The sequence below is a fragment of the Alosa alosa genome, chromosome 5 (assembly GCF_017589495.1).
Source record: "Alosa alosa isolate M-15738 ecotype Scorff River chromosome 5, AALO_Geno_1.1, whole genome shotgun sequence".
Lineage (NCBI taxonomy): Eukaryota > Metazoa > Chordata > Actinopteri > Clupeiformes > Clupeidae > Alosa > Alosa alosa.
This window is the reverse complement of record NC_063193.1, coordinates 29,916,913-29,941,709: the sequence shown is the minus strand read 5'-3', so window position 1 is coordinate 29,941,709 and position 24,797 is coordinate 29,916,913. Positions and strand designations below refer to the sequence as shown.

At 46.8% G+C, this 24,797-nt stretch overlaps 2 protein-coding genes across 6 annotated transcripts in view; both read right to left on the bottom strand.

Annotated features, from left to right (window-relative positions):
- The window catches only part of LOC125295013 (intraflagellar transport protein 81 homolog), a 36,639-nt gene extending 33,485 nt beyond the window's left edge, over positions 1 to 3,154 (bottom strand). Inside the window, exons 1-5 of the mRNA XM_048244129.1 lie at positions 2,663 to 3,154; positions 2,237 to 2,340; positions 1,161 to 1,341; positions 404 to 493; positions 83 to 148 (exon numbers count right to left, since the gene is read on the bottom strand). Coding sequence (XP_048100086.1) covers positions 83 to 148; positions 404 to 493; positions 1,161 to 1,341; positions 2,237 to 2,340; positions 2,663 to 2,806 — 585 coding nt within the window. The 5' untranslated portion in view covers positions 2,807 to 3,154. The remainder of the gene's footprint in view (positions 1 to 82; positions 149 to 403; positions 494 to 1,160; positions 1,342 to 2,236; positions 2,341 to 2,662) is intronic.
- A 2,766-nt stretch (positions 3,155 to 5,920) lies between these two features.
- Positions 5,921 to 24,797, bottom strand: part of rapgef1a (Rap guanine nucleotide exchange factor (GEF) 1a) — a 68,353-nt gene continuing 49,476 nt past the window's right edge. For 3 of the 5 annotated variants that reach the window (XM_048242951.1, XM_048242955.1, XM_048242953.1), the window contains 14 exons: positions 20,743 to 20,883; positions 17,442 to 17,503; positions 14,656 to 14,761; positions 13,176 to 13,251; positions 12,911 to 12,995; positions 12,003 to 12,095; positions 11,265 to 11,450; positions 10,786 to 10,870; positions 9,830 to 9,924; positions 9,206 to 9,284; positions 8,560 to 8,661; positions 8,153 to 8,250; positions 7,912 to 8,040; positions 5,921 to 7,598 (listed from right to left, as the gene is read on the bottom strand). In XM_048242951.1, coding sequence (XP_048098908.1) covers positions 7,448 to 7,598; positions 7,912 to 8,040; positions 8,153 to 8,250; positions 8,560 to 8,661; positions 9,206 to 9,284; positions 9,830 to 9,924; positions 10,786 to 10,870; positions 11,265 to 11,450; positions 12,003 to 12,095; positions 12,911 to 12,995; positions 13,176 to 13,251; positions 14,656 to 14,761; positions 17,442 to 17,503; positions 20,743 to 20,883 — 1,488 coding nt within the window. In that variant the 3' untranslated portion in view covers positions 5,921 to 7,447. The remainder of the gene's footprint in view (positions 7,599 to 7,911; positions 8,041 to 8,152; positions 8,251 to 8,559; positions 8,662 to 9,205; positions 9,285 to 9,829; positions 9,925 to 10,785; positions 10,871 to 11,264; positions 11,451 to 12,002; positions 12,096 to 12,910; positions 12,996 to 13,175; positions 13,252 to 14,655; positions 14,762 to 17,441; positions 17,504 to 20,742; positions 20,884 to 24,797) is intronic. The other 2 variants (XM_048242954.1, XM_048242956.1) reach the window with 1 other exon arrangement.

The following is a 24,797-nucleotide window of genomic DNA, read 5'->3' as shown; positions in this document are numbered from 1 at the left end:
AAGCGTCAGCCAAATGTAATGTAATGTAATGTAATGTAATGTTCTGGTGTTGAGTTTAGTCTGGGTGGGAGGTGCTCCTTACGCGCTTCCTCAGCCTCTCCACGCGTTTGATCAGCTGTTCCTTCTCCTCCTCCATCGCTGTGATATCCTGAGAAACACAGACAATCAGGGGATCGCCCTCTCAGCTCATCTCATTCCTAAACAATGCACTGAAGGGGCTCAATCAATCAGCAGCATTGGCATATATAATGAATATAAACACACGCATGCTGTTCCCCTAAATCCTTATTGTTATTCTCCATTGTGTAAGGGTGTATGATGCGGATTGTGTTGTGGTGGTGTGATCTTTAAGGGTGCATGATGCGGATAGCGTTGATGGTGGCCGTGGTGGTGTGATCTTTACCCGGCGGATCTCTGCGGTGGAAAAACCAGAACTTTTCAGCTGCTCACAATCCTTGTGGTAAGTCTTAAAGCCCTCCACCAGCTCCTCATACTACAGGAACACACAAAGAACACACACACACACACACACACACACACACAGGACACTGAATCAGATTACTACAGACATGACGCTACGTTATACAACTGACAGGAATTGATCATATTGTAGAACTGACAAGAGATTCTGGTTAACAACAACAGATTAACATTGACATTTAACTTTCATAACAACATTGCTCTAAAGATGCAAGTCTAATGGTAATACAAAAATGGTAATACGGTAGTAGTACAATAATAGTAATTCCGATAATGCAGTGATCTGAGAGTGGTTCTGAGATTACAGCCTCTATCTACAGCAGTGTAGCCTGGAAACACACAGACTTCCAGCAGGGAAGACAACTAGCAGTGAAATTAAACTTAAATTCTTGCCAAATTGTTTCAAAAGTGCAGCAATCTTGTAAATGAAGCTTCTAAATGCAGTTGTTTACTCAGTTCCAAAGAAATACACGTCCATGTCGGATTAGCGATTGTATTTGCGTGCCCGTGTTTTAGGGACATTGGAAATGGGCTTCAATGGCCTCTTGACCAGATAGACCTGCAGAGCAAATCCCAAATTTACCGAAAGTTTGTATGGGTATTCCCAGGCTGAGAGCAGTGAGGTGTGTTTGGGTAAGGGGTAAGGCTGATAAGGTGGAGTGTGTTGGGTTGCGACCCACCTGGTGGTAGGTGTCTGCAATGACATCGTCCTGCAGGAAGTCAGTGGGCACCTCGAGCTTGACCAGGAAGCGGGCCAGGTAGGCCCTCTTCTTGAGCTCCGGCAGCTTCTGCAGCAGCCAGAAGAGGATGTGGTGGACCACCGGCTTACTGCCCATCACCAGGCCCTGCCGGAAGCTGCTCCTGTAGGGGACACACACGTCAACGGGTCTCTGAGAACATCCACGCCATTCAACTCCCAACTGTCCCCCTGCACTGGCGCCGCCGCCATCATAATAGTTGCTTGTGTGTGTGTGTGTGTGTGTGTGTGTGTGTGTGTGTGAGAAAGTGTTCACTACTCACAGATTGGTACCACACTGGCCACTAAAACATTTATTCACTGAGGGCCTTCATGCTGGTGCATACACCCAAATACCTCATATTTAAAACGGCAGCAGTACAATGCAAGGACAATGGCGTCACTATGAATAATGATTAGGACAATGGCATCACTATGAATAATGATTAGGACAATGGCATCACTATTAATAATGATTAGGTGTGAACAGGACAGGGTGTAAAAGCCAGAGACATCAGGCACAAGACGACATGTGCTTCATACATAATACTTGCACTAGGGATGTAGTGGTAAAATAAAAGAAATATGAGGTGGGTAAACTATGATTTCTGTGATCTCGGTGAGGTGGACTGCGCCAATGTGGATAATACAGTAGGATTTTAGAATGTTAAAAGTTGCAATTGGTGAATAAATTGGTGCAATTGGTAGATGAATTCTGATAAGAGGTGGATAAACTCTTTTCTGAAATTTCAGAGGTGGATAAACTGTGTACTTGCATATACCCTCCACTACATCCCTGCTTGCACCAGACTAAAATACAGGTTATGGGATGGATCATCAGAGATTGTAGTGCAGAGTTATGTGATAGCGAACATACTGACACTGCCAAATAACTTGGTTGCATAACATGTTTAAGACAAGTCAATCTTGATTCTTCAAAATTCCAAAAAAAAAGTATATCTTTCACTGCATTCAGGAAGACTACACATGTTGGCTACTGGGTCTTTGCAGAGGACTCACGCTTCAGAGAGGCTCCCCGGTGGTTTGTACTTGAGCATCCCCAGTAAGGTGATCATCCTTTTGGTCGTCTGCTCGGGCAACTCCTCACGGATGTCAATAGCTTGCTGCATCACAATCACACAGCAACCTTGCCTCACTTCAGCTGTTCATTTGCTTTCATGATTTCAGATCTTTAAAAGCTACCTTCACTTCATATTCCAATTTCAGTTAAACTCGGCCACTAACGTTACGTCTAGGAATACTATGTGATGAATGCATGCAACGTTAACTTCGCAGCATGTAAGACTTTATCACACCAAAAAGGTTAATCACTGCATATGGTACTTTAAGTAATTAAGCATATCATTTACTTGTTTAGACAGCTTTCACAAATAAAATTACTGTTAAGTTATGTGACTTGACTGAATTCAACAATCCAAAACCTACCTTGGGGTCGATTTCTGCCAAGACGTCATTGAGAATTTGCAACAGTTGCATCGGCTCCTGGGAGTCAAACGTGATCAAATTGAAACTTTTCTTGAAGGGCTCTCTGTTGAGCTGTTCAACGATAAATTTCAGTTGTTCGCTCATCTTTGGAATTTAAAAATGACGTTAATGTAACTATAAAGAAGGACCAATTTTTGCACTGGAGATGACCGTCTTTGGCTTAACGTTAGCTATGACCGCTAACGGTACAGCTAGCTAGCGAACACAGCAATGTTTTGTCTATTCTCGGCAATTTTAGCTAAGTAACGTAACCGATACGTCTGTTATAGTGCAACTGTATGCTTGATTATCTATCTACAGCTCTGAAATCCCAGATAAAAAAAAAACCGAATCTCATCGATATTTCCAGTTAGATTACGCCATTATGTAGCACTGTACTACATAGTTTCAGAAAACAAATTTTCCATAGTAACGACCTAACTTGGATGGTTGCTAACAGGAAGTCATCTTCTTCTACTGCTACAGAACGATAACTTGAGGCTGACGTAGCAGCGCCCTCTACAATCATGTTTTGTACTGTGCAACTTACCCTTTTAGTGTCTATTACCATGATTTTACCCAGTTGCTAAATAGACTGACAAATGTCCGTGAGGGTCATGCGAAATGTTTTCGTGTAGCACTATTCAAGGCTTCTGCTAGTCACGTTCAAAATGTCTTTATTCAAAGGTCATCGTTGATGGCTAATATATTTCTTATTCATCTAAAGCCATGAACATGAAATGTCTCTGTCAAAGTCTTTCACGTGTGGTGTAGTTTGTGAGACATCAGTACCTAGTGTCTGACAAAAATCCTGGACATTTTGACCATCCAATCGACCTTTTTGTTAGTAAGCAACGGACATCTAACCTTTTTTTCGCACATCTAACCCAAGATAAAAACCGTCATTCTAAGCGACAATTGTATAGCTAAAATTAGTAAGAATGACAATTTCTAGTTATTTGTTTAGTTAATTGCTTTATTTAATAGCAGACCTTTATTATTTTGTTATATTTTCAACCGTTTTTAGTTGTGGACACCTGGGGGCAGTATTGAGAAAAAAGGGGGAATACATAATTAGGTTCTGCTTTTTTGATTATGTGGAATAAACTTTCCTTTCTCTGTCTCTCCTTGTCCCACACACTCTCCGTTTCCACCTTACCATTTCTAATGAACCTCCACGGTGCGTGCCCCCACCACCACCACCCATGTTATTCTACGTCATTTTGGTAGAGCCAATAAGGCTGTGCATACGTTTATGGACGTAGGCAGGCACGCTTCAATTAAACTGAAATACACATTTTGCGCATTATGTACAAAAATCCGGGACATTCAGTGTCCAGGATTTTTATTTTCCTGGACAGACCATGAAAATCCTGGGCAGGTGGCAACCCTATCAGTACCAAGATGAATTCTTGTAGAAAGCATATGCTCAAATATTCAGCAATGGATCACTGAGTGGGCCTACCAGATCTTGTGAGGGAAATTTGGTCTCTGCATTTATCCCAATCCATGAATTAGTGAAACACACTCAGCACACAGTGAACACACAGTGAGGTGAAGCACACACTAATCCCGGTGCAGTGAGCTGCCTGCAACAACAGCGGCGCTCGGGGACCAGTGAGGGGTTAGGTGCCTTGCTCAAAGGCACTTCAGCCGTGCCTACCGGTCGGGGTTCGAACCGGCAACCCTCCTGTAAGTCCGAAGCGCTAACCAGTAGGCCACGGCTGCCCCAGTAATTGCCAGTAATGGGGCCCCTCAATCAAATAACACAGGTCATGTTATATGATATGTCTTAATAGGGGCCCCTCAATCTTACACCATGAGTGGATTTTCCCCTACCTAAACATCAGACATGTTATCATAATCGAATTCACACACATGACTTAACTTAAATTCCTGATTAATTTGCTTTGGGTTTATGCAGTTCTGTTTGGGTTTCACATGTTCACATAGTGAGAGTGGTACGTGCATGCTTGGGTTACAACAGCAGAACAGTTTTGCAGTAATACTCTAAACCAAACAAATTTCCTTTCTGAGTTTACCAGAGTTGTGCTGTGTTCAGAGGAATCGTAAATGCGTAAATGGCTCCTTTTAAACATTACTGCCAGTGCAATCAATTGTTGAATATCTTAGGCCCTGTGTGGACTGCATGGCAGCATATCAGCGGTGTAAGGTTGATGACTTGCCTTTTGTATGACAACGGCACCCCTGATATTCTCCCAGTAGAATGATATTGGCAAATGCACAATAGTTTTGGCACTAAGTCAAAGCTTCTCCATGTGTTGTGTAAATCCATGAGGTCATTACTGCAGAGTGAGGGAGTGCTGGTTAGCATGTCTTGGCTGGTTTGGATGCATATACCCTGACTTGAACTCCTATGAACTCTTTGTGTTACTTTCTGAGACATACAGTCTTTACCAAAAACTGTGAGTGGTTGAATATAGTAGTAGCTTAGTCCATTTATGAATGCAAGGCAATTCCTTTTGCGATAACGCCCCTACTTCCTGGAATAATCTTCAATCCACTGTGAAAATGAACTTTCTTCTTTCCTAAGGTCAATTCAGATCTGTACTCGCAAACCTTCCTACATCAATTTGTACCTTTCTGTTACATTGTTATTGTAATCTTGGCTTCACTGAAAATGAGGACTACATTCAATGAATCTCAGAGAATAAATAAAGGTTGAATGAATGAATGCAATTCCAAATAATTCTCAAATGTTTTTTTTCTTTCTCTGTATATCACAGTTTTCCTAGTAGTTTTGGTGTGGATGTCTGTAACCCAAAGGGACTGAATCCCCGAAACCTTTTGCGTCGACGTGAGCCCGTCACCATGGAAGCAGAATAGGGGAATGGCCACAGCGTGCTCAAAAGACACATTTTAATTCCAGGCATTGAGGTATACTTGCGTGAAGTCCACCAGTTAAAAATATAAACAAAAAAAGTCTAACTAACAAGCAGACAAAATAAAAAATTAAAATACTTCATATTTGCACACATACACACATTCACGCACGCACGCACGCACGCGCACACACACACACACAAACCAAGGTGGGCATATTGCAGGTGTGTGTCTTATTTGAGCTGGAGACCGAAGAGGGGGGTGTGTACTGTACAGTGACAGGTGTCCTTGAGTTTCTGATGGACAAGATGGAGCTGACGACATTGTGTATCTGTTGAAGAGGAGGGAACAGGAGGCCCTTTACTCCCCGGGGGGTCTGGGGGGTCAGGGCCTGGAGTCTTTGGATCACTGAGCCAGAGCTGACCCTCTGGACTCTACTGTAGAAGGGGGTCTCCAGTCTCCAGTTTAAAAAAGGATTGCTGTTCAGATTCTGTAGCCCAACTGGTCAGAATGCCCGAACCTATTCAGTCTCCTTCACATTGATCACTGCCTTACTTCCACTATTATTATCATCAATTATTATTATTATTATTATTTTTTTTTTTGTTCATCATGGTAAGTGCACATTTCAGCTTCATATCATCGTATTGGCTGAGAAGACTCATCTCTCCCCAGGTCGAGTTCATCCATTTAAAATCCTTTTAGAGAACAAAAGGAAAGAAAAACTGCATTGTACACCGACAAAAATATAAAACAAACAAAAATCACACAAGTCATAATTACAACAGGCCTTCAGCAGAGTCTCTTGTTTCCAGAGTTCTGTTTTTGCTCTCTTTCCTTCAGTCCGTGACTTCATTTACACGTTTGCCTCTGGGTGCAACAGAGGCGCTTCACAAGCTCCCAGGAGCAGTCTGTTACCCCCCCCACCCCCCGCTCCCCACCCCGGGGCAACAGATCACAGTTTGGGGTGGGTGGGCTTTTCCAGTACGTCAGTCTACACCCATCGCCCCACAGGACATGGGGCCACAGCAGCACCATGGCAACAGCCACCACAGTGATGAAGAGAGGAGGAGGAGGAGGCCAGGGGAACTGCCCCTGGCATCACCATGGCAACCCACCTAGAGAGGGACACACTCCCAAATGTCACTGGTAATGGCAAAAGTCCAATGGGATATGAAACAACATGGATGGATGAGGAGGAGGAGGAGAGGGGGATAGAGGGAGGAGGAGGAGAGTAATAGGGGGATGGATGGAGGAGGAGGAGAGGGATGGGGGGGATAGAGGGAGGAGAAGGACGAGCAGAAGGGTTTAGGAGGGAGGTGATCAGGATGACACGAGTCATTAGGAAACTACTCTGTAGCCCCCAAATGTTTGTGCTTGGCACAGAATCTCTCCAGCCCCTACACACACACGCTCGCACACACACGCTCACACACACACGCAGTGCACTCCCATCCGAGGCGCTGTAAACTGTGTCCGGCCTGGCTGCCCGCTGCGCTTCCTCTCCAGCCCCTACACACACACGCTCGCACACACACGCTCACACACACACGCAGTGCACTCCCATCCGAGGCGCTGTAAACTGTGTCCGGCCTGGCTGCCCGCTGCACTTCCTTTGCCGCACGTGACGTGCATTCTCCTCTCCTCTGCTCTCCTCTGCTCTCCTCTGCTCTCCTCTGCTCTCCTCTGCTCTCCTCTGCTCTCCTCTACTCTCCTCTGCTCTCCTCTGCTCTCCTCTACTCTCCTCTCCTCTCCTCTGCTCTCCTCTACTCTCCTCTGCTCTGCTCTGGCGTCGGTGATGACCTATTAAATGGCGGGAGGTCCAGACGGAAATAAAAGCCAACTAAAGCGGGGCACAACGGGGCTGCGTAATGCTGGACAGCCCGAGTGCCGGACGGCCCACTAGGTCTTCTCCTCGCGGTCGGTCTTGCGCCGCACGATGTTGCGCGGCTTGATCTTCAGAGAGAGCTCCCACAGAGCCTCCTCCGCCAGGTGGTCGCTGAAGTCGTTAAAGAAGGAGACGATCTCTTCGTTGTGTTTGAGATCATAATGCCTGCATGGGGAAGGACACACGCACATACACACACACACACACACACACACACACACACACACACACACACGCATGAGTACAAGCAATCAGTCCCATGTAAACCACGTCAGACCACCAGTCATTATAGTGTATTTGTATATATATGTGTGTGTGTGGGTGTGTGTGTCTGTGTGTGAGAGTGTGTATCAGTGTGTGTGTGTGTGTATGTGTGAGTGTGTATTAGTGTGTGTGTGTCTGTGAGTGTATTAGTGTGTGTGTATTAGTGTGTGTGTGTATATTAGTGTGTGTGTATGAATATGTGTATAATACTCACACTTGCTGAAAGCGCCTCATGCTGTCTAGGATGTTGAACTGCTGCCAGCGTTTGGAGAAGTTCACCTTCCCCTCGATGAGGTCAGGGTTCCCCAGATGCACAAAGGTCAAGTCCTGGAGGATGAGACCCCTGTGTGTGTGTGTGTGTGTGTGTGTGTGAGACAGAAAGAGAACAGCTGTCAGTCACTGAGCACACAATCCTACACACTCACCCCTGTGGATGGAGGATGCACGGTACTCACAGATAGGGGATGCATGGTGGCTCCACCTCAGCCAGCGCTGCCCGATACGCACGGAACGAAGAGGAGCTGTCAATTAAAGTGCAGTACTCTTCCAGTCCCTGGAGATAATAGTAATAGTAATAGTTCAGTAATATTGAAATGCAGGGGAAGATAACATGGAGCCTTTATTTTACTAAAACCATGTGATCACTGAAAGATCATTTATTCGATCCAGTTGTTTTGCACACTAATGCGTGTAGATGTTAGTGTAAGAGATTTAGTTCTTTTTACACATTGATAAGTGTAGATGCTGGTGTGAGAGATTTGGTTCTTTTCACACATTGATAAGTGTAGATGCTGGTGTGAGAGATTTGGTTCTTTTCACACATTGATAAGTGTAGATGCTGGTGAAAGAGATTTCTCCTGACCTCTGAGGTTTGCTTCTGCCATTCCAGTCTTCGGATGGGTGCAGAATCCAACGCAGAAAGTATTGCAAGATACGAGTTAAAGTTATTCAGCTTCCGTAAGTGCTGCACAGAAGAAGGGACACACAGACGGTCAGATATTTGCCATCCTGACCATGCCTGCTAAATGACTTAAACTTCATTATAACAGTCAAAGGGCTCAACATTAGGTCCATATAAGAGACAAATTAATGATTTACACGTTCAAGTTCAAAGTTTATAAAAGGTAATGTACCAACTACAATTACATTTTTACTTGAATACTTCCCTACATACTTGAAAATTAACCATGAATAAATAAATGCACAATAACAAATAATGAAATAAACACTATTGAGTGGCAGGTGAATTTGGCCATTTATCTGTCTGTCAGTGGTACGTGTTCACATTTGGAAGAGTTCATGTCTGTGTGTGTGTGTGTGTGTCCCTGTAATGCACACTGGGTTGGTGTGTGTCCCTCTGGGTTGGTGTGTGTGTGTGTCCCTGTCCTGCACACTGGGTTGGTGTGTGTTTGTGTGTGTGTGTGTGTCCCTCTGGGTTGGTGTGTGTGTGTGTGTCCCTCTGGGTTGGTGTGTGTGTCCCTCTGGGTTGGTGTGTGTCTTTACTTTACCTTCATGATTTTTATGAATTTGAGGAGGAGTTTCTCTCGGTCCTGGGCTTTCTCCTGGAGGATGATTATGGAGCGGACCCTGTGTCACGACACACACACACACACACACACACACACAGCGGGTGAGCAGAGGGGAAGAGGTTTGAGGCACTGAACGTGTGAGTGTAAACCTCCATAGCTGAGCTCAACACCATCACACAACTAGCTTTAAATCAGTAAAGAGTAAATTCTGCTAATTCCTTAAATGTTCTACATATCTAGTGAATGTATAGTCCACTTTGGGTGACTTACATTCAGAGATATATGCTTTAAGCAGAAGTGCATTTTTCACCTTTTAGACAGGGCAATATATTTGCAGATTTAAAAGAATGAAGCAGTAAGTGGTTCGCACTCTGAAGAAAAGGCTAGACAAAGTCTTACAAAAAAGGAGCAACTGGTTTTAATAGAGCAAGAGCAGACGTTTCAGCCATCCGGCTATTCTCAATGCTCGTAGTGCACACGACAGATTTAAAAGAATGAAAAAATGACAAAAGGGATATAACTAGATCCTTTATTATGTGACCATGTAGGAAAGGAGAAACTCAAATAAACCATGTGTGTGTGTGTGTGTGTGTGTGTGTATACCAGTAGGACATGTTGTTAAAGTGCTCTGTGAACTGTGTGAGATTGGGGCTCTTCTCCTCGTTCTGCTCCTTTGCCCAAAGCAACACCTCAGGGATCTATGGAGAAAAGAAGGAGAGAGAGAGAAGAGAGAGAGAGGGAGAGAGGGAGAGGAAGAGAGAGGAGATTATCATATCAATACTGCTGCTAGGACACAGAGGGAGACCTTAGAAGACTATGCGGGTTTATGTGTTTGTGTGTGTGTGTGTGTGTGTGTGTCTTTATCTTTGTGAGTGTGTGCCTGTGAGACTCTTTGTGGCATTGTGACTTTCTGAGTGAGCGGACAGTGCTTGTGTGCGTGTGTGTGCAAACATGAAGGGCATGCAATTATTACCCGACCTAGAGAGAGAACACACACACACACAATATCAATACTGCTGCTAGGACACAGAGGAGACCTTAGAAGACTATGGTTTATGTGTTTGTGTGTGTGTGTGTGTGTGTGTGTGTGTGTGTGTGTGTCTTTATCTTTGTGAGTGTGTGCCTGTGAGACTCTTTGTGGCATTGTGACTTTCTGAGTGAGCGGACAGTGCTTGTGTGCGTGTGTGTGCAAACATGAAAGGACGTAGCAGCAATGGCAGGTTGTGTTTACCTCTATCTTGTAGAAGAGCTCTGCATCGAGGAGAGTGAGCTGGTCAGCTATCTCATGACTGCGGAAGTCATGCAGTGTGCCCGGCCTAGAGAGAGAGACACACACACACACACACACACACACACACACACGAGAGGGGGAGAGAGAGGATAAAGAGTGATAGAGAAGAGGAAGAGAGGAGAGGAAGAGAGGAGAGGAAGAGAGAGGAGATTATCATATCAATACTGCTGCTTTTGTGGCATTGTGACTTTCTGAGTGAGTGGACAGTGCTTGTGTGCGGTGTGTGCAAACATGAAAGGACGTAGCAGCAATGGCAGGTTGTGTTTACCTCTATCTTGTAGAAGAGCTCTGCATCGAGGAGAGTGAGCTGGTCAGCTATCTCATGACTGCGGAAGTCATGCAGTGTGCCCGGCCTAGAGAGAGAGACACACACACACACACACACACACACACACGAGAGGGGGAGAGAGAGGATAAAGAGTGATAGAGAAGAGGAAGAGAGGAGAGGGAAAGAGAAAAGAATAGGGAGATAAAACAGCATTAATGGAGAACTGGGTTCACACAAAGCTCTCTGTGTGTGTGTGTGTGTGTGTGTGTGTACATAGCTGATTTCCTTATAACTACCCCCAAGAAGTCAGTTGCTGTACTCATGTGGTGTGTGTGTGACGTGTGTGTGGATATGTTTATTAGTGTCTACCCTGTAGCTGCAGTAATGGTGTGTGTGTGTGTGAGTGTGTGTGTGTGTATGTGCGCATGTGTATGTGCGCATGTGTGTGTGCGCATGTGTGTGTGTGTGTGTCTGTGTACCTTGCGGCCACCCCTCTGGCAGCCAGTGGCTGCAGTGATATGGTATAGCGCATCAGCTTCTTCTGTTCCACCTTGTCCAGAATGTTCTTGCGGAGAACCCGGGCCAGACTAAGCTCCCCACTACACACCAGCCGGAACACCAAGTCCATCAGCTGCCGCAGGATGTCCTCCGTCAACTCCACCAGACTGCAGGTGTGTGTGTGTGTGTGTGTGTGTGTGAGCGAGCGACAGACACAGAGAGATGGAGATAAAATGGAGGGAGGGAGAGAGAGAGGGATATGGCAGAGGAAAAAAGAGGGGCGGGGACAAGCACAACAGTTTTTATTGTGGAGCAGTAAAGATTTATATCTGCACACAAAGATAGCACTGAACTGGAAACGTTGGATGCGATTGAAACTACAATTGGACTGTTAGTGTTGGTCACTATCAAAACTACAGTAAGAGTGTTAGCATTGGTCACTATCAAAACTACAGTAGAACTGTTAGCGTTGGTCGCTATTGAAACTACAGTTGGACTGTTAGCATTGGTCACTCTTAAAGCTACAGTAGGACTGTTAGCATTGGTCACTATCAAAACTACAGTAAGAGTGTTAGTGGCTATTAAATCTACAGTAGAAGTGTTGATCACTATTGAAGCTACAGTAAGAGTGTTAGTGTTGGGTGCTATCAAAACTACAGTGTTAGCATTGGTCGCTAACGGCGGGCTGAGGTCATGTCTGGGGCTGAGAGGAGACTTACCACAGCTCATCCACCACGCGCACCAACACAAAGAAGGTGTTCTTGCTGACGCGCTTCTTAAACGTGTCCGGGCTGTGGGAAAACCTGGTGTACGTGCAGTGCTGTTAAGGACCATATGACAAACAGGGAACGTCTGTGTGTGTGTGTGTGTGTGTGTGTGTGTGAAGCCAAGTGATTGAAAAGACCATGTCCACACGTCACGGTTGGCACACACAATACCTGTGTGACGCTCTCCTGCTGCATACTCATTTCCTGTGCAGGAAATCCCAAACACAAAGCAACACAAAGTAAACCCAGATCCCCCACCCCACCCACCCCACTCTACCCCACCCCACAACACCGCACCCCACTCCACCCACCCCACCGCACCCAAACATGTGTATCTAGAGTTTCAGGCTGAGACAGGGAGCATGGGAGGGCATGAATTGACTGGACAGACAGCAGTCTCTTTGCTGGCCGTCACTGTTTCTGCTAGACCCAATTATTCCTTCTGTCTCCATCCTCTGCAGCTCGTCCTGCATGTGAGCCCTACGCTAATGCCAACACACACAAAGGCTTATGTGGAACTGAGGGACAGTGTGTGTGTGTGTGTGTGTGTGTGTGTGTGTGTGTGTGTGTGTGTGAGAGAGAGAGAGAGAGAGAGAGTTCAACATAAGCCTTCATCTGAGAGAGACTGCGGAGGAGTGCTGCCTGCTCTACTGCAGCAAACAGGGTCACATGCCCAGGCCACGCAGTGTGTGTGTGTGTGAGAGGGAGTCAGTGATTGTGTGAGAGGGAGTCAGTGATTGTGTGTGTGTGTGTGTGTGTGTGTGTGTGTGTGTGCGTGCTTGTGTGCGTGTGTGAGTGAAATAGAGCAATTCAGTGAATTTGTGTGTGTGTATGTAGCAGATTGGGGGCAGGAAGGATATCGATAGTGGAGCTTCTTAATGAGGTCTTCTGGGGTTATGAACGTACGGTACGTGGTCAGGAACGCTTCACAATACAGCACCAGATCTACAGGAGGAGGAGAAGCAGAGCACACACACACACACACACACGACACAGACACACACACACACACAGAGAGAGTTCAGATCCAAATAAGAAAACACCATGACACGGAGTGTGTTGAGAGTCAGAGCCGTATGCAGTAGGTGGGTGAGGGAGGGGCAGCCTTATAGAGTGTGTGCGTACCTTTGCGGTCAGTTTCTGTGGCGTGGACCAGAAGAATATCTCCCGATCCAGCTCGCACATCCGGCCCATCGTCATTCTATCAGAGAGAGGGAGATGAGTGGAGGAGAGATAGAGGGAGAGAGAGAGAGGGAGGGAGAGAGGTAGAGACAGAGAGAGAAAGAGAGAGAAAGAGAGAGAACATGTGCACACTTTCATTACATCAACCTATCAACACACACCATGCTTTAACCCGGCATGCACAACACCAGCTGAACACACAAACACACACACACAGTCACGCACGTATGTACGTGCGTGCGCACACACACACACACACACACACACATTCATAAAACAAACAGACACACACACTAACATTCACACTAACACACACACACTAACACACACACACACACACACACACACACAGACAGACACACACACACACACACAGCTGCTTTATTTAGCCCAGGATGTGTTAACTGGGAGGAGAATCTTGTTTAAGCACTGATGAGCAGCCCTGTGAGCCTCATGGCCCTCTGCATAAGGACAGCGTGTGTGTGTGTGTGTGTGTGTGTGTGTGTGTGTGTGTGTGTGTGTGTGTGTGTGTGTGTGCTCTGCATAAGGACAGCTGTGTGCGTGTGTGTGTGTGTGCTCTGCATAAGGACAGTGTGTGTGTGTGTGTGTGTGTGTGCTCTGCATAAGGACAGCGTGTGTGTGTGTGTGCTCTGCATAAGGACAGCGTGTGTGTGTGTGTGTGTGTGTGTGTGTGCTCTGCATAAGGACAGCGTGTGTGTGTGTGTGTGTGCTCTGCATAAGGACAGCGTGTGTGAGTGTGTGTGTGCTCTGCATAAGGACAGCTGTGTGTGTGTGTGTGTATGTATGTGTGTGTGTGTGTGTGTGTGTAATGCATCCTGACAGCAGAGCTCAGGAGGGTGGCTGGTGTTGGCAGCACAAGGTCATAGCCACTGCAGAGCCTCACCCTGTGTGTACACACACACTCACTCTCTTTGATACACAAGTACAAACACACACACACACACACACACGCAGGGCTTTCAACAAAGCATTATGTACACATCCACACACAAATAGTCAGAGCTATGCTGTGCAGAGCTGAGTAGGGTTGGGCAGGGCAGGGCTAGGCAGTTCCACCTCTCGGCCAGCAGAGGGCAGCAGTGAGTCAGGAGCTGCCATTGGGGCTTCACACAGTCCCAGATGACCTCACTCTTCTCTTGTGTCTACATGAGGCTGAGCTACGCCTCTAGAGCACGGCCAACCCCGAGGCAGCGCAAAGCTCTCTTTCTGTGTGTGTGTGTGTGTGTGTGTGTGTGTGTGTGTGTGTGTGTGTGTGTGTTCCTCACCTCCTGCTTTAGTGTTATACGAACAGTTATATTGTGCTCTGTGTGTGTGTGTGTGTGTCTCACCTCCTGCTTTAGTGTTATACGAACAGTTACATTGTGTGTGTGTGTGTGTGTGTGTGTGTGTGTGTGCGTCTCACCTCCTGCTTTAGTGTTATGCGGGACATGATCTCCTCGTGGTCGATGAGGGAGAGCTCGTCCACCTCCTCTGTGCTCTGTCCAGAGTCTGGAGACTTCAACCTCCAGCTACACACACACACACACACACACACACACACACACACACACACACACACACACACACACACACACACAGTGAGAGTGAGAACAGTCCAGCGTGTTAGCCCAAATGACAGAGCACACACATCATCCTCACCACTACCTTCTCTAGAGCACAGAGTTGTAGATGACCAACTTCACTATAACATAGTCTACAGTCTACAGATGTAACTCCTTTAAGACCAACTACCTTCACTACAACAACATAACGCTCGAGACGGTATTGACTACCTTCACTACAACAACATAACGCTATAGAGACGCTATTGACTACCTTCACTACAACAACATAACGCTATAGAGACGCTATTGACTACCTTCACTACAACACAGCGCTATAGAGACGCTATTGACTACCTTCACTACAACACAGCGCTATAGAGACGCTATTGACTACCTTCACTACAACAACATAACGCTATAGAGACGCTATTGACTACCTTCACTACAACAACATAACGCTATAGAGACGCTATTGACTACCTTCACTACAACAACATAACGCTATAGAGACGCTATTGACTACCTTCACTACAACACAGCGCTATAGAGACGCTATTGACTACCTTCACTACAACAACACAGCGCTATAGAGACGCTATTGACTACCTTCACTACAACAACATAACGCTTATAGAGACGCTTATTGACTACCTTTTCACTACAACACAGACTACCTTCACTACAGAGATGCTACAACACAGCTTACACAGAGACGCTTATTGACTACCTTCACACAACAACATAACGCTTATAGAGACGCTTATTGACTATTGACTACCTTCACTACAACAACATAGTGCTATAGAGACGGTATTGACTACCTTCACTACAACAACATAGCGCTATAGAGACGCTATTGACTACCTTCACTACAACAACATAACGCTATAGAGACGCTATTGACTACCTTCACTACAACACAGCGCTACAGAGACGCTATTGACTACCTTCACTACAACAACATACAGCGCTATAGAGACGCTATTGACTACCTTCACTACAACAACATAACGCTATAGAGACGCTATTGACTACCTTCACTACAACAACATAACGCTTATAGAGACGCTTATTGACTACCTTCACTACAAACAACATAACGCTTATTGACTACCTTCACTATAGAGACGACTATAGAGACGCTTATTGACTACCTTCACTACAACAACAACATAGAGATATTGACTACCTTCATACAACAACATAACGCTATAGAGACGCTATTGACTACCTTCACTACAACAACATAACGCTATAGAGACGCTATTGACTACCTTCACTACAACACAGCGCTATAGAGACGCTATTGACTACCTTCACTACAACAACAACATAACGCTTATAGAGACGCTTTTTATTGACTACCTTCACAACAACATAACGCTTATAGAGACTATTGAACACTACAAACTATAGAGACGCTTATTGACTACCTTCACTACAACAACATAACGCTATAGAGACGCTTATTGACTACCTTAAAACAATATAACTACAACACAGCTTATAGAGACGCTATTGACTACCTTCACTACAACAACATAACGCTATAGAGACGCTATTGACTACCTTCACTACAACACAGCGCTACAGAGACGCTATTGACTACCTTCACTACAACACACATAACAGAGACGCTATTGACTACCTTCACTACAACACAGCTATAGAGACGCTTATTGACTACCTTCACTACAACAACACGCTTATAGAGACACTTATTGACTACCTTCATACAACAACATAACGCTTATTGACTACCTTCACTACTACAACAACGCTTATAGAGACGCTTATTGACTACCTTCACTACAACACAGCTTATCTATTGACTACCTTCACTACAACAACACAGCGCTATAGAGACGCTATTGTATAGTATATATACTCTTTTGATCCCGTAAGGGAAAGGAGACCCTATTGACTACATAACAACATGCGTGCGCAGGCCAAGGCGCTCGATGACCTCCTTCAGAAAGCATTCATCTTGCAGTGATCGGTCAACTTCAGAAGATAACTCTGAGTTTGACCACCACAGCACAGGTCAGCACAGAACGTCCCCCATTCCACCAGAAAGATGGCCACATCTAACAGAGGACACACACTGAAGTATGTTTCCAGGTCAGCACGACCTGAGCTGGTGAATCGACCATTCGGCACTGTTCCTGCCACCATGCATCAGATGCACAGACTGTCAACTGGACGCCATGGAGAATTTCAATAGCACATCACACCTGTACTGCAAACCCATATCAGTGGTCATTGCACAATACTCCATAAAAGCTCACAGTGCATTCTGTATTAGTGGTCATTGCATTGCACAGTACTCTATGAGAGCTCATAGTGCATTCTGTATCAGTGGTCATTGCACAGTACTCTACGAGAGCTCATAGTGCATTCTGTATCAGTGGTCATTGCACAGTACTCTACGAGAGCTCATAGTGCATTCTGTATCAGTGGTCATTGCAATGCACAGTACTCCGTGAAAAGCTCACAGTGCATTCTGTATCAGTGGTCATTGCAATGCACAGTACTCCGTAAAAGCTTACAGTGCATTCTGTATCAGTGGTCATTGCACAGTACTCTATGAGGACTCAAAGTGCAGTGGTCATTCAAGAAAGAAGGAAAGGTGATCGTGTCTTACCTGTCGGACTCCGTCATGTCCTTGTCTGCCGCAGGGGCCTCCGGGTCCTCAGCGGTTGGGTCCTGTAACACACACCTCTCCGTTAACACACTCACACACACACACACACACACACTGTTTACGAATCACACACATAGAAAATCAAAGCGATTCCAGATTTACCATCATCCTCAGAGGGCGTTGTGTGTGTTATCACTCAGGGAGTTACACACACACACACACACACACACACACACACACACACACACACACACACACATCACACACACACACACACACACACACACACACACACACACACACACACACACACACACACACACACACACACAAATGTGTGTCATCATTCAGGGTTATCCACACACACACTCAAATGTGTGTTATCATTCAGGGTTAAACACACACACACACACACACGCAGCACGTCTACCATCACACAGATATGCTGTGTGTATGTGTGTGCATCCACACCTCTGAGTGCCGAGTGAAGGATACTGTATAGTCCACCGGTCATTCTTAACAAATATGGACTGAACCAACTGGACTCCTGACACACAGCAAAGTAACTATACATTTTTCTGCTTATTATACGACTGATAGTCAAAACTAAACTTCAACAGGTATTGTCGAAGACCACAATAAAGCGTTCAGTATAATAGAATGCATTCAGCAGCCGTGTAATAAACACAACGTCAGAGTGAGAATGTCAAGCAATCATAACAGTCACAATGAGAGGCCATTCACGTAAAAACATGAAGTCAAACGTACAGATTAAATCAGTTGCATTAATCACATTCAAACGCCTCAGTCAGATCTGGAGCACCACGTACACACACACACACACACACACACACACACACACACACACACACACACACACACACACACACACACACACACACACACACACACACACACACACACACACGGATGAGGTGCCTCCAGGTGGGTCTCTCAAACAAGTATTAGCTAAGCATGTCTGTTAGTCGTCACCATCATCAGGTTAGACGTGCCATCGCAGGGGGTCCAGGGCATCGGAGGCTTTATTCCACCAGGGTCTGCTTACAGCGCAGGGTTTAGATCACAGTTTGAAATGATCAATGAGAATGATCGGATCACAGGCAACGATGATTACCAGCTCCGAGTCCGATCAGCAGCCTCTACGGGCAAGGCGTCTACTGCAAACTGCTTTCAGCTCCACACACACACGCTTGCACACTCACTCTGGAGTTTCAGGCTGTCTGGAGCTCCTTAAGTGAACTTCTGCTCCCTTTTTAATCTCTATGCTGCACAGCTGCAGCAAATCCATTTACCAATCTGGTTCCCTGGCAAACGTAATGCACTCGTGTGTGTGTGTGTGTGTGTGTGTGTGTGTGTACGTACAGTGTGTTATACAATGTAAAGCTCTTCAGAATGGAAGCAGAAGCTTGTAACAGAGGCCTCTAGTCGTTGCCACATGTCTAAAAATGAACATGAGACGTAAACAGCCTGTGAAGATCAGGGAACAGGCAGACCCATGAGAGGTCAATGCTGTTGATCGACCTTTGACCCTGGCTTCCAAAAGACCTCAAGAACCTAGCGACTGATTCTAGAGCAGATCAGGCCCTGAACTGAGCCAGACTCACATAAGTGTTCGAACACATGGAGTTTGGGGTGGGCCCCTACTCTCCTGGGGTGGACTGGGGGGTAGTTTGGGGTAGTTCAGAAGGGGGTTATGAATCTGCATCTCTCTCTCTCTGTCACTCACACACACACACACACGCACACACACACAGGCCCAGATGTACAAGCCATGAGTCATGCGGAGTAACAGTGAGACGAGGTGGAGGCCGGATGCTGGTAGGAAATGTTAGTACAATCAAAACAAACAAACAAACAAACAAACAAATACAGCGAGTTCGTTCCCAGGCCGGGTCATGCATTCCGTTTGTTTCCTGTTTGTTTGTTTAGCGCGGGTGGGGGTCGGGGTGGGGGTGGGGTGCGCTACTTACGCGGCGGGGGAGTGTCCCGTCTCCGCTGGCCTGGGTGGAGGAGTACAGATTGGTGGAGGCTACTCCCTACAGGGACAGGACCAGAGCACAGCCTCACCACACATGGCCTCGCCTCACACACACACACACACACACAGGACCAGAGCACAGTCTCACCACACATGGCCTTGCCTCACACACACACACACACACACACAGGACCAGAGCACAGTCTCACCACACATGGCCTTGCCTCACACACACACACACACACACACACACACACACACAGGACCAGAGCACAGCCTCACCACACATGGCCTCGCCTCACACACACACACAGGACCAGAGCACAGCCTCACCACACATGGCCTCACCCCCCAACAAACACACACACACACAGGACCAGAGCACAGCCTCACCACACATGACCACACATACACACACAGAGTATAGGAACCCCTACACACACACACACACACAGTACACAAACCCTTACCTGTACACACACACAGTCACAAATCTGACCCACGACACCAACATGCAGCACAATACACATCCCGACACACACACACACACCATCCACAATACCACATACGCCACCAACACAGACATATACCAAACAATCCACACAAGCACAGCCTACCCCACATCACCCCCTAACCCAGCCCCAACTTGCTCAGCACTGAGGTCATGTAACAGGGATGTTTATTGAGGACGCGGTGGTCAGCGCTCTGAGCCGCCACGTCACTAAGTCCTGCCTAAGCACTCAAGCTCAGATTAGATGGTACTGTTGTGAAAAATCACAGTTTCATAATGCTTACTTACACGCTGTGAACGTACATACACATACTCACACACACACACACACACACACACACACACACACACACAACCTACCGTCATGTTTACAAAACACCTCAACAGCAGCCTTGTTATGCATCCATCATATGACCGACAGCAAAACATCCATCCCAATTTGGTGAACAATCCAAACCACCACCTAGTTTAGCCCGTCTTTGTGTTTGGAACCTCCTCTCATCACCTATACACTATGTAGTGAATGAGCGGAGGTTCTGGGCATAAGTTGTGGTCTTTAAAAACACTTCCTGGTTCCCATCATCCTCTATGCTTCAATACAGGAAGTCTTCCCACAGCACAGTACTGTGTGCTACCGCACGGCACAACACCAGACCACAGCAGACAACACAAGACCACACCAGACAACACCACACCACACCACGGCTTGGCACACCACACTACGGCACGGCTTGGCACACCACACCACACCACACCACGGCACGGCTTGGCACAGCGTAGCTGGAGCTCACCAGGGAGGGCTGGCGTGTGTCGGACAGAGTAGCGTCAGAGGGAAGACAGGTGGCCAGAGAACCAGCAGAGCTCTCCAGGGAGCCGTTAGCCAATAGCAGCAGGTCTTGGCTGGGCGTGGCCGGGGCTGCCAAGTCCAAGCTCTGTGATTGGTGGAGAGCGAGAGTGAGGGTGAGGTCAGAGGTCAAAGGTCGGATAGAGAGCAGAGAAGGTTGTTAGCAGAGAGAGTGTTTAAGGCCTAAAGAGGTCGGCTAATGCGAAACAAAACAGCAAGAAAACACCTAAACGATGGAAAAAATGACAAAAGGGAGGAAAGCCAAGAAAGGCAAGCGGAAAGACAGCAAGCCCTGAAAAGCAGAGTGAAGTTAGAGGAGGAGGAGGAGAAGAGGAGAGGAGGAGAGGAGGAGAGGAGGAGAGGAGAGGAGGAGAGGAGGAGAGGAGAGGAGGGGAGGGGAGGAGAGGAGTAGAGAAGAGGAGAGAGGAGTAGAGGAGGGGAGGAGAGGAGAGGATGAGAGGAGAGAGAAAAGAAGAGGAGAAGAGAGGGGGAGCAGGTGTGTCTCTGGAAGGGAAAGGTGGAGTTAGACTGAAGACACACTGAACTGCTGCGTCCGAGAGAGAGGAGAGGAGAGGCCAGAGAGGAGACCAGGGTCCTGCACCAACACAATCCCCTCCTTTACACACACACACACACTGCTCCCATCTGTCTGGCGCTCTTGGACCACGGTGGCCCTCCCATATATGGAAATCAGGGGACTAGGCTGTAACCTGACAAAGCATTTGAGCTTACTGCTGTGGCATGTGCTAAACACAGAGTGTGTGTGAGTGTGTATGTGTGTGTGTGTGTGTGTGTGTGTGTGTGGGGTGGATTAACCTAGCAACAGACTCCTGTTCTCTGTTCCTTTTACAAAACAGAGCAGAATTGTGTCTGAACTCTGAGACGGACGGCCAATGAATCAGGGATAAGTGAGTCAATTTTCAGAGTAGAAACCGCACAGCTCACACCCTAACAGGAAGTGGTGACACTCCTGCAAGGAGAGCACACCGACAGAGCGACCACATCATGTCACAGGACCAATTCCCCGGAGGAAAAGCGCCTCGTGAAGACGCGATCGGCTCTGGGGACTCGACAGATCAAAATAAAGAAGAGAAAAGAGAAATGGCACAAGTGATGAGAGCTTGAGAAGAGCAGCACAGCAGCGCGCATCTGTATCTTCAAATACCAAACAAGGTTGCTTGTCGGAAGTGCTTCGTCACTGATATGTCTCTCGAAAGCAGGTGCTCTTTGGTTTCAAGGGAATACTTATTGTCTTAAAAGAGTTGGTTTGACCAAAAAATTCCAAAGGCACACTGCTTTTTATAGTTAAAAAGCCTTTAATTTAAGTGGGCTTACGCGTTGCGACAAAACATGTCTTCATCAGAGCGCTCATCTGTGCCTCAACTCTCTCAGCGACTCTAAATATCCATGCACATGACATTCCCCCAAAACAAAAACATTCTATCAAGATTCCTTCAGCTTAGCAATGTACCGGAATCTTGTACTAGCACTAGAAGCTTTTCATGGATTGTGAGCAGATGTTGTTCTAGAATGAGGTGAAGAAACCTGTCTAGATGAAGCAGAACTGATGCATCCATTTAACTGACTCACTTTCAAAGTCAGAATTGTAATACTTCTATTGCATACACACCAAATTCATACACTCTATTTGGCAAAATGTAGGGTTGAGTTGGTGGTCTGCAGATTCAAGGCCTTGTCATTTCTGAGATGTTATCAAGCTTTAGATTAATGAGAGTTGGCTTTAGTTCTTTTGGAGATGTCTTTTGCCAAGTATGCATAGGACGACAAGTCCACGCACAGCACACACACACACACACACACACACCCTCTTCCTGCTACCCAAATGGCATAACATCTCAAGTGGTAGTGCTATAGTCATCACTCACTATATTAATGACACACACACATGATGGTTAATAGTCACAGACTGCTGACAGTGAGCAAGGCCAAGGGTAAGGAATGAAGTGTGTGGTGTGTGTGTGTGTGTGTGTGTGTGTGTAAAAAGAGAGAGAGAAAACATTGCTGGCAGATTTGATTAAAATGACAGCACGAGGAGTGTCATGGATGCGGAAGCCACACCTTCAGCAGTGCACTGGACACAAAGACAAGAAAAAAGGAAAGGAAGAGAAAATGGCTTCTGCTGCCAAGAGACATGTTTTCAGTGTGTGTGTGTGTGTGTGTGTGTGTGTGTGAGAAAGAGAGAGAGAAAGTGTGTGTGTGTGTGTGAGTGAGAGGAGAGAGAGAGAGAGAGAGAGAGAGAGAGAGAGAGAGAGTGTGTGTGTGTGTGTGTGTGTGAGTGAGTGAGTGAGTGAGTGAGTGAGTGAGTGAGTGAGTGAGTGAGTGAGTGAGTGAGTGAGTGAGAGAGAGAGAGTGTGTGTGTGTGTGTATGTGTGTGTGTAAGGCCTAGGGTGACCCCAGCTTATGCTGACAGAGGAGGGTGCTGGTCACACACTGAAAGCCTTTTCTTGCCTGCATAATGGTGGGTGTGTGTGTGTGTGTGTGATGCATGCTGTGTCACAGTGCTCAGTCACACACGGAAAGCCTCTGCTTGCCTGCATAATCACAGCTAATCCCTCCAGTTGAACAACAAATACAGATGAGAGGGGCGGAGGAGAGAGGAGGGGAGAGAAGAGAGGAGAGAGGAGAGGAGGAGAGGGGAGGAGAGGAGAGAGGAGAGGAGGAGAGGGGAGGAGGAGAGGGGAGGAGGAGAGGGGAGGGGAGAGGAGAGGAGAGAGGAGAGGAGGAGAGGAGAGACTGCCTCTGGTAGCCACAGGAAAAACATGTAGAGTCACGCTCGGGGCACAACACGCCAAACACCAGACACACACACACACACACACACACACACACACACACACACACACACACACACACACCCCCACAGACACACACGCACACACCCACAGAGCATGCGGAGTGAGGAGGGTGGAGGTTAAGAACGTGGAGTCCTTTGGAGGATAGATGCAAACATACAAGGCACTGCTTTCCATGGTTGTACGCTCAGTAAACTTAGCTTTCGTTCTCTGTGTGTGTGTGTGTGTGTGTCTGTGTTGTGAGAGACCTGTCTCTGTGGGAGACCAATCCCACAATCCTTCTCCCTGATGTCAACACAACCCTAGGGAAATGAAGCACTGAGATGGCAGGAGAATGGGGCAGGAGAATGGGGCAGCAGCGGCTGGGGCAGTAGAATGGGGCTGGAGAGTTTGGAGCAGGAAATGCTGGGGCAGGAGAGAATGGGGCAGAAGAATGGGGCAGAAGAATGGGGCAGAGGAAAGAGATGCTGGGGCAGGAGAATGGGGCAGGAGAGGCTGTGGTAGGAGATTGGGGCAGGAGAATGGGGCAGGAGAGGCTGTGGTAGGAGAATGGGGCAGGAGAATGGGGCAGGCAGGCCCCAGCATGTTGGCACTTCAATGTGCGTGCGCCTGCTGCCTGGCACACACTGAGCTCTGTTACCATAGAGACGGCAACACTTTACTACAGGCGTCAAAGACACCTCTGATGGTGCTACTCCGGGAGCGCACTTGGAGTGTTCCGTTCACAGAGCGTAAAAATAGTTTTAGAAGATTTTTTTCTTTATGTGCACAACACTCTCACGTCTGGTGCAGCCAGCTCCATTGATTACAGGGGAAGCTAATGGTTGCAGCATGCACTCCGTGAATGGATTGCTTCAGTTGGGCACCTGGTGTAGCCCCACGGCAGCAGTCAAAGGCACTTGTGACGGTGACTCTTACTAAAGGGAGTCAAAGGCACTTGTGACGGCGACTCTTACTAAAGGGAGTCAAAGGCACTTGTGACGGTGACTTTTACTAAAGGGAGTCAAAGGCACTTGTGATGGCGACTCTTACTAAAGGGAGTCAAAGGCACGTGTGATGTTTTTAGTCACAGCAGGTGTAACAACTCGACTATGTGAGCCTAATGTGACTATGTGAGCCTAATGTGAAGAGAATGCTGAAGCAGACTTAGTGCCTCGGTGTGGACTTTTGACAGTGTTTCAGTTTAGAA